Below are 15,377 nucleotides of genomic sequence, written 5' to 3'. Positions count from 1 at the left end.
TTACTAGTTTGGGGGCTATCCGGAAATCCGATATGCTCAAAACAACTCCAAAAATTCTGAAACTTTGCGGATTAGTCAAAAAACATAAACTAACTTATTCTAAAAAATAAAAATTCAAGAATGATTTAAAACTTTTAAAATGATGGGTTACCTCCCACCAAGCGCTTGATTTAACGTCGCGGCACGACGGTTACCTTTACCACTTTTCTCGCCATTTGGAGCTTATGAATTGGCGCCCCAACTTTGAATCAAGATTCCGGTGATGCTCATGAGGCGGTGGTAGGAAAGCAAAGAGGTCAACTCTCGAGTGTCGCATTTTGCACTTCTTGGCCCGTAAGTGAGGCATGCCATTTTGTCTTCTTGGCATAGCAAACTTCAAAATGAAAACGCTTTCTTCTTCATCTCCAAAATTCTCGATAGGCTCGGTTAGTTCAACTTCCATTTCACTAACCAAGCATAATGTTAAAAAATGGTTGGAATGTGGTCTAAGGCGCTCCATTTTCAAATTCGCTTCATTTTTGACATCCTCACCCAAAAATGAACTAGAGTCTTCAAAAACCATTTCATGAACTTTTTTATGCAACTCTAGTATCATTTCTTCAATTTCGGCATCTTGCATTATTTTTTTGTTGGTCGGTTGGCAATTCATCATTAGCTCTTGAAAATCAATCTTGACCACTTCTTCATTGGAAACCAACTCAAAACTACAATCCGTGACCCTTTGGTATTGAGCATTACATGCCTCAATCTTTGCATTCAATTCAGCCTTCAATTTTTGGATAGCAATTTCAAGTAGCTCCACTTCTTGACTTTGCTCAACATGCATTTTTATAAATTCTTCCATCATCCGTGAAATGCCTTCACGGTGATCCCCATAGGCTTCAAGTTGTTGAGCTTGATTCATTAGCCAATCTTGGCTCACTAATTTCCATCTTGTCAAGTTTTTCTTCATTGTGAGAGTCGTCCAACTCTTGTAAAAATCCATCCATGGTGAGATATACCTTTTGGATAGTTTCATCATCTCTATGTTGAACTTCTTCCCACAATTTGGTCAAGACTTGCCCATAGTTTTTGTTTCTCCCCATTATGCTTTTCAAAATTTCCTCAACTTCTTCTTTTTGAGAATTGGAGATTTCTTCTTCAAGATTTTGCTCTTCTTCAAGTTGAACCACTTCTTCACTTTCACAACTTTCGTTGTGGACACAAGGATTTTCGGGCTCATCTTTCAAATTTGAAATCTCTTCTTCAACCAATTCATTTTGAGGAGTAGACACTTCCATGACAATTGAGGACTTGGCATCCTCAAATGAATCATTCATCCTTTTCATAGCTTTTCCATTTTCTAAAATGGATTGTTGGACGAGCTTTCGCTCTTCCTCCATTTTAGCTTCTCGATCTAAGTATGTTTGGAGCATTGCCATGATGCCTTCAAATCAGGCACTTTGTCTTTCACTTGCCATGTCATTTTCCCTATCAAACTCAAAAGCACAACTAGCATTTTCGTTAGAACAACTTGGGGGAGGGGAAGCAAAATAATTGGGACAATCACCCCAATGTCCACCTTGACCACCACATATATTACAAATACTCTCATCATAGGATTCAGACGGTGCACACATCTCTCTCCCGGGAGCATATTCACAATCTTGCCAAAAGTGGGGTCCTCCACAATATGGACATGGGTCATCAAAATATAGGTAGCAACCATCAAACCCATTTTCATTACAAGATGCCATTGTTTTTTTTTTTTTTTTTAATTTATTTTAGCAAAAGCAAAAACTGGACAGTTTTGCAGAGGCAAAAACTGAACAGTTCTGCAAAAACTGGACAGTTTTGCAGAAACAAAAACTGGTCAGTTTTTTTTATTTTTTTATTTATTTATAAAATAAAGCAAAGAAAGTTTGGACCAAAGCAAGTTAGCTTAAATCCCAAACTAACCCAAATACGCCAAATTGTTCCCCGGCAACGGCGCCATTTTTGATAACGTCCAAATCCACTCCTCAAAGAGAAAGTGTACACGGTCGTATGCAATATAATTTACCCAACTATGAGTCGAGGTCGATCCCACAGGGAACAATATGCTAGGCGATTAAGAAAGTAAGGAACTTTCACCAACTAAGCTAAAGCCAAACGACAGAAAATATTTTGGTTTTGTTTGAGAAAATTATAACTAATGTGGAAATGTAAACTAACCTAGAAAGCAAGTAAAATGATCAATGACCACAAGCATGGATAATAGGAGATTACACTCAAGTAACGATCCAATGTATTTTACAATTTTACAACTAAGAGCGGGTTTATGTTGATAGATAATGATTTCTAAAATCTCATTGAAAGTCTTCCAACCAAATCAATGAATTTCACTCTAAGCTTTTCCAAGCCTTAGAGTGTGATATTAGGCACAATCAATTTAACCTCAAGTAACTATCCTCTTCCGAACTCAAGTTATTAGATGAGTTTAATGACCCAAATTCTTGTTAATTAATCTTTCCCAACTTAGATTTCCTCTTCCGAGCTCAATCAAAGTAAATGGGCGAGTCTTAGGGTTAGCTAATCCCTTAAGAAACATGAAAGAACAAGATTAATTAAATCAACAAAGACCCACTTCAATAGCAATAAAAATCATTCAATACATAAGCAAAACAAGAGTTTCATCCAACACTTTAATCCTAGAATATTTCCATAAACAAGATTCAAGTGAAGAAAATAAATACTACACACTTAGATATACAATACAAAGCAAGGAATTGAAGAAAGGTTTAAGAAATATCTCATTAAGGTGCTTCAATCTTCTCCTCCAATGGTGTAGATGAAACCCTAGCCTCCAAAGCTTGATGAAAAACTGCCAAAGATGTTCAAGATATGCCCCCTAGTCTTCCTTTTGTAGTTCCCCAATTTTCCAAGTCCAAAAAATGACAAAATATGCCCCAGATTTTCGTATTTGCAGTTCTGCCCGTTTTTTGCAAAGCTGTCCCGTTTTTGCACAACTGTCCACTTTTGACAGTTTTGCAAAACTGTGCAGTTTTTGTCCAATTTGACCTCTTTTTGACTTATTTTCACTTGGTTTCTTCCGATCACTTCTAAATCACATAAAACTATAAAATGGAAGTAAACGACATTAAATGCACTATTTTCTCAATCAAAACATAGCAAAAGTCTAAGATTAAAGAAGAAATAAGTTGGTAAAATACCAACTTATCACTACTTAGGGTAATCGAAGTTATCAGAAAAATTAATTCAAATGAAAAATTGAACCAAACTGATAAAAATACTGATTTATTCATTTTTTTGCGTGGATTTCCCTTCAAAGGCTTTGGTCTTTAATTTTTGTCCTTCACTTAAAAAAGTGGCCGAAATACCCCGAGATTCTGGGTTTGAACCCCAGCTCAGTAAAAAAAAAAAAAATCGCAAGGCAAGGCTTTCGCGAAACCTCTAACTCTAAGGCCTAACATTTACCCAAAATCAGGCTTATTCAGGCAAAAGTTAATTAGTCATTAAGGCAGAGGTTTACCTTAAGGCCTAATTTTGGACAAAAGTTTGCCTTAAGGCCTAACTTTTGCCCGAATAGGCCTAATTTTGGGCAAAGGTTTGTCTTAAGGCCTAATTTCTGCTTGAATAGGCCTAATTTTGCTACGAAACTCTGCCTTGCGATTTTTTTTTTTTACTGAGCCGATGTTCTAACCCAAAAAAACCTCGAGGTATTAGGCGAAGGACAAAAATTAAAGACCAGCAATTTGAGGGACAAAAATTAAAGACCACCCCTGAATAAGGGAAAACGTGCAAACTGCCCATATTTATTTGGTTTAGCTTGATTTGGTTTTTTTTTTTTTTTTTTAAATCTAACACTATTTAGTTTTGTTTGATCTTATTAAAACAATCGAGAGAAAATGAAATTGAAGTATTTATATAAAATGTAATTAAAACTCTTATATCAACATGTGGTGTAAAATTTCCTTTATATATTGATCATGCATCCAACGACTTTAATTTCTTGAAGTAGTACTACTCTCTACATTACTATCACTTATATGGAGCTTGACACTATGTACAAATTTAAAAATGTGCACCTTAAAGTTGCAATCACTAAGTTGGAACTTCAATCACAATTGGAAAACCAATTAAGTTCACAAATGTAATTGTTGTTTCTTTTCATTTATCTAACTTTGGTGGATGAAACTTATCGTTTGGATTAGAGAATATACTAAGCACCAAAATTATTATAGTTCTAGAAGCCATGTATGAAAAGAGGAGTTTGTCAACGTGAGATTGTAATACATGGTCATAATATTCAAACTATTACGCTCCCATAAACTCAGCCTCCATTATACTCAGTCTTAAAGGCAAATGATTGATTTCTCTGTCACTTATCTCTTTTGACTTAGATTATTGTATCCAATCGGATGACTCTCTTGAAGAGCTACTCTTATAGTTTGATTAGTAATGTGAAGATTGACCCCAAGTTCAAAAACATTTAAATGTCTAAATGTTAGACGGTAAGATTGATTAGATCAAGGGGAAGATACATATAATACAAGAGAGAGAACACGTAATATTCCATCTGCTTCAATTTATGTGTTATATACTTTTGTTTCCGGTAGATCCAAAAAAAGTTATACTTCTTTATTTAGAAATAATTTTATTTAAACTTCTTTAATTATCTTTAATAAGATGATTTATATAACAATAACATACCCAGTATAATCCAACCAGGTGAGGTCTGGGAAGGGTATGTAGAGTGTACGTAGACCTTACCCCTATCTTGTGAAGTTAGTGAGGTTGTTTCCGATAGACTCTCGGCTCAAGAAGAGATAAATTTATAACTTCATTTGAACCATAAGTTCAAAGTCTTTCTTTGTTAAACTCCGCATCCAATCAAATACGAACACTTAAATTAGAACAATGAGAGGATCTACAAACTACTTACGCAGTTAACCAAAGGACCAAATACACGATACCTTTTTAAATTTAATCTTCTATAAAGGTAGTACTTAATCAACAAATCATCTAACGATTTTTCATGCCCAATTGTACATGACACCATATCCCTCCATCATCAGAAGCATACCAATATGGCATGAAAAAAAAATTGTGGTCAACTAACATAGGATCTTAGTGATTAAAGAGAGCAATCGAACTAGTGCAGAAATTTTGTCATGGCTAACAATTTTGTATTTAATGAAATTTTCAACTGCATAACTGTTCAAAACTTCATTAATAAGAAGAGCATATCAAAGAGGACTAGACGGCCTATGCCCGTGCTGCGTACGGGCCCAACACTTTAGATTATAGTGCATCTATGTGTATGTAGTTGTCTTTGAATAGTGATTATATATATATATATATATAGAGAGAGAGAGAGAGAGAGAGAGAGAGAGAGAGAGAGAGAGAGTATTATGTTTAAAACACGATTAATATAACATTGTAGTTTGTGCTCCGTATCTAAAATTTTATTATATTAATGTTTGCTACGAATACAAAATCGGCAAATTTATTAATATTTTTTAAAAGAAAAGACTTGTTTAAAAGGAAACTATTTTCCTCTCTTTGAGATAAAACAATAGCAATATTTAAGCATCAGTTGATACTTTCAATTTTAATTCGATTAATTTAAAGGTTTAAAATACTTATTATTTTTTATCAAATTTTGATTTGGATAATTCTAATTCAAATTATTAATTTAATTTTACATGTTTAAAACGAAACAAAGTAGAAATTGATTTTCTATTTAAACGAAGAAATACTATTTTTTAATTTTTGGTAAATATTCTCGGTTTAGCTCATTTTACTTGTCATGTTGTCTTTTGCATGATTTTTTAAGAAAACCTCGATTAGAATTATAATTTGACTAATTTACCTTATTCATTATTTGATCTCGTTTTGATATATTTTTTTTTTAGGAAATTAATCTCTTTTCACATTTATTAGAGTAAGAATAAAAATAAAAAAGTAATTAAATTCTATCTTATTTTAAAATATAAATATTTTAAGTATATTTATTTTAGTAAACATAACAAATAAATGACATGGCGGAATAGCAAATGCAACAGTTTACTTGATTTTGCTTGATTTTGTTAATATGGGGTTCACTTTTTTTTTACAGTGAGTTTGGAGATGGTGGGTTCCACTTTTTTTTATTTTTTTTTATTTTTTTATTTTTTATATTGCTTGATGTTGTTTAGTATGAGGTCCACCCTTTATGGGGTGCACATTTTGTTTTTTTGGACATTATTAGTTTGTATTATTTTTATGCATATAATATATATACATATACTATGTTCAAAACACGATTAATACAACATTGTAGTTTGTGCTCCGTATCTAAAACTTTATTATATTAGTGTTTGCTACGAATACAAAGCCAACACTTTTTTTTAACATTATAATTTTTTTTAATATGGGGTTCAATTTTTTTATTTTTTTTTTATATTGCTTGATTTTGATAATCTAGGGTCCACTTTTTTTTTCCCATGAGTTTGGAGATGGTGAGTTCCACTTTTTTTTATTGCTTGATTTTGTCAATATGACATACTATGTTCAAAACACGATTAATATAATATTGTAGTTTGTGCTCCGTATTTAAAACTTTATTATATTAGTGTTTGTTACGAATATGCATGTGGCAATGAATCCATCATTATTGACTTAATGAGATACTTTGGAAATTACATGAATATTGTTTGATTTTTTAATACGGGGTGCACTTTTTTTTTTGGACATTATTAATTTGCACTATTTTTATGCATATATATATAAAACTTTATTATATACGCACGTGTCAATGAATCCATCATTATTGACTTAATGAGATACTTTGGAAATTACATGAATATCATTTGCCTTTTTAATATGGGGTGCACTTTTTTTTTTTGACATTATTAATTTTCACTATATATATATATATATATATATATATATATTGTGCTCCGTATTTAAAACTTTATTATATACGCACGTGGCAATGAATCCATCATTATTGACTTAATGAGATACTTTGGAAATTACATGAATATTGTTTGCTTTTTTAATATGGGGTGCACTTTTTTTTGGACATTATATATATATATATATATATATTGTGCTCCGTATTTAAAACTTTATTATATACGCACGTGGCAATGAATCCATCATTATTGACTTAATGAGATACTTTGAAAATTACATGAATATTGTTTGTTTTTTTTAATATGGGGTGCACTTTTTTTTTTACATTAATAATTTGCACTATTTTTTTAATATTAGTTATTGTTTAATATATACGGGGCCCATAATTTTTTTTTATTAAATTGGAACAGATATATATTATGGGGCCCACAATTTTTTTTAATATTAGTTGTTGTTTAGTAGATATGGGGTCCACAATTTGTTTTTTAATTAAATGGGGACGGACGACGAGAAAGTTGAGCCAACCGGCTCTTCTTAATAGTCACAATTTTTTTTTATTAAATTGGAACGGATATATATATATATATATATATATATATATATATATATATATATATATATATATTATGGGGCTCACAATTTTTTTTTAAATATTAGTTATTGTTTAGTAGATATGGGGCTCACAATTATTTTTTTAATTAAATGGGGACGGACGACCAGAAAGTTGAGCCAACCGGCTCTTCTTAATAGTAGTAATATAGTCAACATCCCACCTAAAACAATAGGATAATGCCAAAAAAAAAAAAAAAAAAAAAAAGAAAAGTCGGCAAATATGGCTTTATTCACGACTGCCCTCTTCTTGAAGTACTATATAAAATGATGCACCATATGAAGTTTTATACCATAGTACCATACTCATTTTCTCTCAAAATATGGCTTCCTCAAAGTTAATCTCTTGTCTATTTTTTCTTTCATCCATTACAATTCTTGCACAAACAGTGATTTCAACAAATCCAGTCTTCCATTTTTGTTCAAAATCAGGAAATTTCACAGCCAATAGTTACTATGCACAAAATTTGAAAAATCTCTTAGGTGATCTCTACTTAAAAACTCCCCTAACAGGGTTCTCAACTAGCTCAATTGGCCAAAATTATGATAAAACAAATGGACTCTCTCTATGCCGCGGTGATGTTTTAAGTGATGCTTGCAAGTCCTGTGTATTAGATGCTAGTGAAGAACTTGGAAAACGTTGTCCTTATGATAAAGAAGCCATCATATGGTACGATAATTGTCTTTTGAAATATTCCGACAAAGATTTTCTAGGAAAAATTGATAATACGTACAAGTTTTACATGTGGAATCTTCGCGTTGTTAGTAAGCCTGAATATTTCAATGCAAAGACTAAGGAGTTGTTGGGAAACTTAGCTGAAAATGCTTATAAAAAGAAGAATTTGTATGCAACTGGAGAAACAAAGATTGAAGAAAATAAGAAATTGTATGGATTGGTGCAATGTACAAGAGATCTTACTAATGAGGATTGTAAGAAGTGTCTTGATGGTATTATTACTGAACTTCCAAGTTGTTGTGATGGAAAAGAAGGTGGACGAGCTGTTGGTGGGAGTTGTAACTTTAGATATGAAATTTATCCTTTTATTAATATTCCTTAGAACTTAAGAAATATATACCATATTGCTAATTATAATGATCAATACAGATGATATAATATGGAGGACTTGAACTAAAAATCCTATATTGATGTAATTTAGTTTGAATAGCTTGTACTTCGTGAGCTCTTGTTGTTGCATTATTATTTGCTTTATGTAAGGTGAATAAAGAATGGACAAATATGTTTCGTAAGGTCAGTATATTATACACATTTCTTTTTCAGTTCCTTATTGTCAAAAATAAATTGGAGTTTAGGGTTGCCAATGCCCATTAGAATGTGTTCTTGATAGTATTTCATATCAAACTAACACATGGCAATTTCAAATAATGCTAATAAGGCTTTCTCAGTTGTTGTTTTGTCCCCTTTCTAATAAGTAGCGGAGCCAGGATTTTCGCTGAGGGGGTTCAAACTATAAAAAAGTAAATATATGAAGAAGCCTAAGGGGGTTCAACATCTACTATATATACATAAAATAATTTCAACCATGTAAAAACAATGTTTTTTTTTTCCGCCGAGGGGGTTCGGACGGCTCTATGTGGCTCCGCCACTATTTCTAATAGAAATTAATTAAAACCATTTGTTTCCTTTTAGATGGCATTAATTTTAGTTGGTATAATAAAAACTACTCCCTCCGTCTCAAAAAGATTGACACTTTTCGCTTTTGAGGGTCACACAATTTGTTTTTTGACCGTAATTTTTTCATATGTCTTTTAAATATTTTAAATTATTAACTATGGTGATTTATAGTACTTTTCATGTAGTTTCTAAATATGTAAAGTTTATTTCGAAAAAATTAAAGATTCTATATTTAAACACGCAGTCAAAATTAAGAAGTTTGACTCTCAGAAAGCGAAAAATGCCAATTTTTTTAGGACAGAGGGAGTAATTAGAATTATTTTTTCTTTTTAAATAATATTAACTGTAAAATAAATCTGTACACATTCTTTTTTTGTAATTTAACAATCAATTTTGAAAAGACTGGCCAAACACAATTTTAACAAATACTAAAAAAAGGCTTCAGAAAACACAAATTTTTACTCTATAAAAGTATTTATCTGAAAAGCTAGTTTAACAAATGTATTTCTCAAAATAAATAGTTGTTAGAAGTTTCGCCTAATAGACTCTAAAGCGACTTAGCTTGGCTAATTATCTCTTTCTCTTTTAGTGGACAGGCTTTTGCGATGAAGAAACCTAGTAAGTTTGCTCATTCTTTTCTTTAATTAATTCATCCTTATATTGTCATGCAACTTAATTACGTATTTTCTGAATCTCCGTCGAAAATCTCATATTTTCGATAATGTTTTTCATTTAAAGTCCCGTTTTCTTGATGAGTCTCCATCGGAAATCCCATATTTTCGACAAATCGACATCAAAAATTCCATACTTTCTATGGACCTCCGATAACGTAGGTTTGCAATTGCCTCCTTCACACTAAGCCTTAGTGGACATTTATTGGCATCTAATTAATTAAACTCTAAAGGCAAATAATATCTCTCTTGAGTTTAGATTAGTTTTCAGATCTAATTTAATGTGATATCTTGGTATTTCTAATTACCACATGCAACTTATAATGCAATCAAAGAGGAAATTACTTGTACGAATAATCCATGATATTATTCTGAAAGAGCACTTAGGGGAATGGTTAGCGACAGATGGACTGATATGTAACCCAAATTGACTCATAGAAACCTTGTTAAAATATTTTCAAAAAGATTTTCTTTTGCTTGATATGTTATATATAATCATAATAAAGAAAAAAATAGTTTTATAAGGTACTTAAAAAATTATAAAAGAACAAATAAAAAATTAAAACTTAGTAACAATTGTGCGGGTTGGTTTATGACCCGTCTTTTGGTTCATTTTAGCCTAATCCATTTCAACCCAATAGTAACTTTTAAACGGGTCACATTTATTAACTCAGTCCATTTTGATACGCTCAAATCAGCCGAACCAAACTATTTGACACCCATAACCTAGCGAGTTCTACCCTCTTCTTCCTTAACACCCATGGTGGTGGTTCTAACAAAAACTCCATTTGATCTCCGGTTGCGTTATTACTTCCTTCTTGTGCCAAAAACTAAGTTCACCAATTTTATTGTTATTTCTTTTCGTTTTTTCTAACTTTGGTGGATGAAACTTCTCATTTGGATAAGAGAATATACTAAGCATCGATGTTTTTTTTTTTAATCAATGGTTCCCTCAGAAGGGATTCAATAAATGCATGGAGGGGGGCTTTACCTGACCTCCGCATTACAATACTATAGTGAGGGGCACATCCTTACACTGTAGCTTATCCTAATAAAAAGAAAGAGAAAGAGGAAGGTTGCTCCTCGCAAAGGCGAATCCAAGATTTCAAGAGGGTGAGTTCACCTGCACGTTAAAGGTGGCTTAGAAATTTAGAAAAGAAAAAGACACAAAAGTGCTTATAGTGGGTTCGATCCTGCAATCTTAAGGGATTAAACCCTCACTTAACTGGTGCGTCACTCGGTCTTGTTTGATCATGAGTTTCTTCAGTTAATATTAAATATATTTTAAGAATTATATACATATATACCGAGTTTAGTCGGGTGACTATAGTTTCACATGACCCATTTTTCTACATAAATTCGCCCTTGGCTCCTCGTCAGATAAGCTCCTTAGAACTAGAAGCAACCAAACAAATTCGGCAGGGTTGAATATGAAGTTTCCCTCCTTCACTCGAATTCTAATGTTGGGCTTGCCAACTACATCATTCTTCAAGGTAGATATAATCTTAGAAGGAAGATTTATAGCCTCGGTGAAGAAGGTAGTTGTTTTGCAATGTTCAGCCATATTCGCAAGCAAATCAGCCATAATATTACCTTATTTGAAGGTGTGAGTAAAAGAGAGAAATGACCAAGAGAGCTCATGGATTGAATTTGATGAATATCACCTTTTGATCTGCCAAAAGGGGCTAATCTCACCCTTAACCATCTGAATAATTAAGAGGGAGTCGGATTCAATAGTAACTATGTGAAAACCATGATCTAAACGCCATGTCAGGCCAGTCTTTAGTCTTTAGAAATAAAGCCTAAAATACTAAAAAAAAATTGGACCATTTCTTGATTTGTGCGTGTCAACCTTGCACAGGAGTTATGCTAATCTTCTCTATATCGTTCCAACTTTATCGGATGTCCCTGAAGGGACAAATCGATCTAGAGATGAAATTATTATAGTTCTAGAAGCCATAAATGTAAAGAGGAGTTGGTCAACGCGAGATATGCAACATATAGAGAACTATTCAAAACTCAGACTATTCTGGCCATAGCATTATATAAAACTTTTGTTTTTTGGCCAGAATATTCAAACTTTGACGCTCCCATAAACTCAGCCTCCATTACACTCAGTCAAAAGGCAAATGATTGATTTCTCTTTCACTGTCTCTTTTGACTTACATTATCGTATCCAAACGGATGACTCTCTTCCTCTTGAAGAACTACTCTTAATTGTTTGATTAATGTATCTATGTGAAGATTGACACCAAGTTCAAGAACATTTGAATGACTAAATGTAAGATATTAAGATTGATTAGATCAAGGAAAAGACATATATATATATAAGAGAAAGAAACGGAATATCCCAATTTATGTGTCATACCTCTTTCTATGGTCGATCCAAAAAAAGTCATACGTCTAATTTAGCAATAATTTTAATTTTAAACTTCCTATGCTATCCTAATCATACATGTATGATTTCTATTGAACCACAAATTTCTGAAGTCTTTCTTTCTTAAATTTGACATCCAACCAAACATGGACACATAAATTAGAACCATAAGAGTATATACAAACTGTTTACATAGTAAACTGAAGGACAAAATCTAGAAAATATATTCGAGTATACATGAAAACCTTTTAAATCTAATCTTTTAGAAAGGTAGTACTTAATCAGCAAATGGTAAAACGATTTTTCTTGCCCAATTGTACATGGCACACCATATCCCTCCATCATGAGAAGCATACCAATGTGGCATGAAAAAAATATTGTGGTCAAGTAGCAGGATCTTAGTGAATAAACAGAGCAATTGAAATAGTCCAGAAATTTTGTGACAATACTTCTGTAATATTTCGTGAAATTTCCAACCTCATACTGTTCAAAACTCCCATAAGAAGAGGAGCATATATATCAAAATGGAAATAGTCAACTTCCCTCTCAGAACCATTATAAGAAAAGAAAAAAAAAAAAAAAAAGTCGGCAATTCTGGCGTTATGCACGACTTTTACCCTCTTCTTAATTGAAGTATTATATAAAATGATGCACCATATGAAAGTTTTATACCATATTCTCATTTTCAATAGGGTTGCTACTATTTATTTTATATTGCGGAGATTGTAGAGAGCATTTAGAGATTCAAAGAGTTTATCAATGGAATATTTTCCTTCAAAAGATTGGGTGTTGATGAGAAAGTCCATCAACAAGTTGGAATGTTGAAGAGAAAGTGTTTCAACGATTGTGAAGATTGAAGAAAAAGTGTTTCAACAACTGAAGGTTGATGAGAAAGTCCATCAACAAGTTGGAATGTTGAAGAGAAAGTGCTCCAACAATTGTGAAGGTTGAAGAGAAGGTGCTTTAGTAATTAAAGGTTGGTGAGAAAGTACATCAACAAATTGAAATGTTGGAGAGAAAGTGCTCCAACGATTAAAGGTTGAAGAAAAAGTTCTTCAACAATGAAATGTTGGAGAGAAAGTGCTCCAACGGTTGTGAAGGTTGGAGAGAAAGTGCTCCAACGATTGTGACGGTTGAAGAGAAAGTGCCTCAACAAATTGGAAGATGGCGAGTGACGGTTGAAGAGAAAGTGCTTCAACGATTGATGGGTTAGAAACAAGTGTCTCGGCAATTTGAAGATTGTGACAAGTGGTTCAAGAATTAGATATATAATTTTGAATTACGGGAGAATGTTGGAAATAATAATTCAAAATTTTAGGAAACCAAAATTGGTTAGGATTTGTTATTTTAATTCATGTCTAATAAGGATTTATAGTCAAATTAGTGCAAGAATAGGTTTTCCTATTTTGAGTTAAATTAGGTTTTTATACTATTATAAATAGGGTTGCTACTATTTATTTTATATTGCGGAGATTGTAGATAGCATTCAGAGATTCAGAGAGTTTATCAATAGAATATTTTCCTTCAGAATGGCTTCCTCAAAATTGATCTCGTCTATTTTTCCTTTCACCAATTGCAATTCTTTCACAAACAGTAATTTCAACAAATCCACTCTTCCATTTTTGTTCAAAATCTGGAAATTTCACAGCCAATAGTTACTATGTTCAAAACTTGAAAAATCTATTAGGTAATCTCTAATTAAAAACTCAGGGTTCTCAACAAGCTCAATTGGGAAAAATTATGATAAAACAAATGGACTTTCTCTATGACGCGGCGATGTTTCAAGTGACGATTGCAAGTCATGTGTATTAGATGCAAGTGAAGAACTTGGAAAACGTTGTCCTTACGACAAAGAAGCCATCATATGGTACGATAATTGTCTCTTGAAATATTCCGACAAGGGTTTTCTAGGAAAAATTGATAATACGTACAATTTTTACATGTGGAATCTTCGCGTTTTGAGTAAGCCTGAATATTTCAATGCAATGACTAAGGAGTTGTTGGGAAACTTGGCTGAAAATGCTTATAAAAAGAAGAATTTGTATGCAAACGGAGAAATGGAGATTGAAGAAAATAAGAAATTGTATGGATTGGTGCAGTGTACAAGAGATCTTACTAATGAGGATTGTAAGAAGTGTCTTGATGGTACTATTACTGAAGTTGTTGTGAGGGGAAAGAAGGTGGAAGAGTTGTTGGTGGAAGCTGTAACTTTAGATATGAAATTTACCCTTTTATTAATACTCCTTAGAACTTAGAAAATATATAGTACACTAGTATAATTGCTATTGCTCAAAAGATGATATAATATGGAAGTCTTGAACAGAAATTCCTATATTGATGTAATTTAGTTTGAGTACCTTGTACTTCTTGTTGTTGCATTATTTGGCTTAGTATGTAAGGTGAATAAAGAATGGACAAATATGTTTCATAAGTTGAATCTATATATACAAATTAATACAACGTTTCATTTCGTTATTCCCATGTTCTTTTTAAAAAAAAAAAACTTATTTTACTCTTTTTTTTTTTTCCTCAGTTGCTTATTGCCAAAAAATTGTGGAGTTTAGGGTTGCCATGGAATGTGTTCTTGATACTATTCATGTCAAGATTAATATGCACATGACAATTCAAATTAATGCTAATAAGGCTTTCTTAGTTGCTGTTTCTCCCCATTTCTAACAGAAATAAATTAAAACCATTTGTGTCTTTTTAGATGGTATTATTTATAGTAATAAAAAATTAAAATTATATTTTTCTTTTTGAATATTATTAATTGTAAAATAAATCTGTACATATAATTTAGCGCTTACAATTAATTTTTGGATCGATTAGCCAACCACAGTTATTAAAAAATCTAAAAACACTTCATATATAAAACACAAAATTTTACTCTATTATTCATCTGAAAAACTAGTTTAACAGAAGTATTTCTCAAAATAAGCAATTTATAGAAGTCTCGCAACTTTACAGCGACTTGGCTAATTATCTCTTTCTCATTTAGTGGACAGGCTATCGTGACGGAGAAACTTAACAACTTTGCTCATTCTTTTCTTTAATTAGTTCATCCTTATATTGTCACTTGTCAGGCAAGTAACCCTGATTTTCATGGAGTACATCTATAGATTTGAAGGTAACCTCTGCCTAGACTATGTGATTCTTGTCATCATATTTTGGGAGGCATTTTCAGTTGTTTGGTTGGGGATCAATC

General features: G+C 32.2%; 1 protein-coding gene, 1 non-coding gene and 1 pseudogene across 2 annotated transcripts; 2 read left to right on the top strand and 1 right to left on the bottom strand.

Moving 5' to 3' along the window:
• Nucleotides 1–7,765: 7,765 nt before the first annotated feature.
• Nucleotides 7,766–8,767, top strand: LOC132638686 (cysteine-rich repeat secretory protein 38-like). Its single transcript, XM_060355485.1, has one exon. The coding sequence runs from the start codon at nt 7,815–7,817 to the stop codon at nt 8,547–8,549; it is 735 nt and encodes a 244-aa protein (XP_060211468.1). The 5' UTR covers nt 7,766–7,814; the 3' UTR covers nt 8,550–8,767.
• A 2,843-nt stretch (nt 8,768–11,610) lies between these two features.
• On the bottom strand, nt 11,611–11,713 carry LOC132638863 (U6 spliceosomal RNA). The gene has a single exon (XR_009581928.1). It is a non-coding gene; the product is annotated as a U6 spliceosomal RNA (small nuclear RNA).
• A 1,988-nt stretch (nt 11,714–13,701) lies between these two features.
• LOC132638685 (cysteine-rich repeat secretory protein 38-like) lies at nt 13,702–14,420 on the top strand (annotated as a pseudogene).
• Nucleotides 14,421–15,377: the final 957 nt, after the last annotated feature.

This window comes from Lycium barbarum, chromosome 4, assembly GCF_019175385.1.
Source record: "Lycium barbarum isolate Lr01 chromosome 4, ASM1917538v2, whole genome shotgun sequence".
In the NCBI taxonomy this organism is placed as follows: domain Eukaryota; kingdom Viridiplantae; phylum Streptophyta; class Magnoliopsida; order Solanales; family Solanaceae; genus Lycium; species Lycium barbarum.
This window is presented reverse-complemented; position numbering and strand designations above follow the sequence as displayed.

What these genes read in the sequence shown, in the direction of transcription:
- LOC132638686 (XM_060355485.1), top strand. Translation starts at nt 7,815, where the DNA reads ATGGCTTCCTCAAAGTTAATCTCTTGTCTATTTTTTCTTTCATCCATT.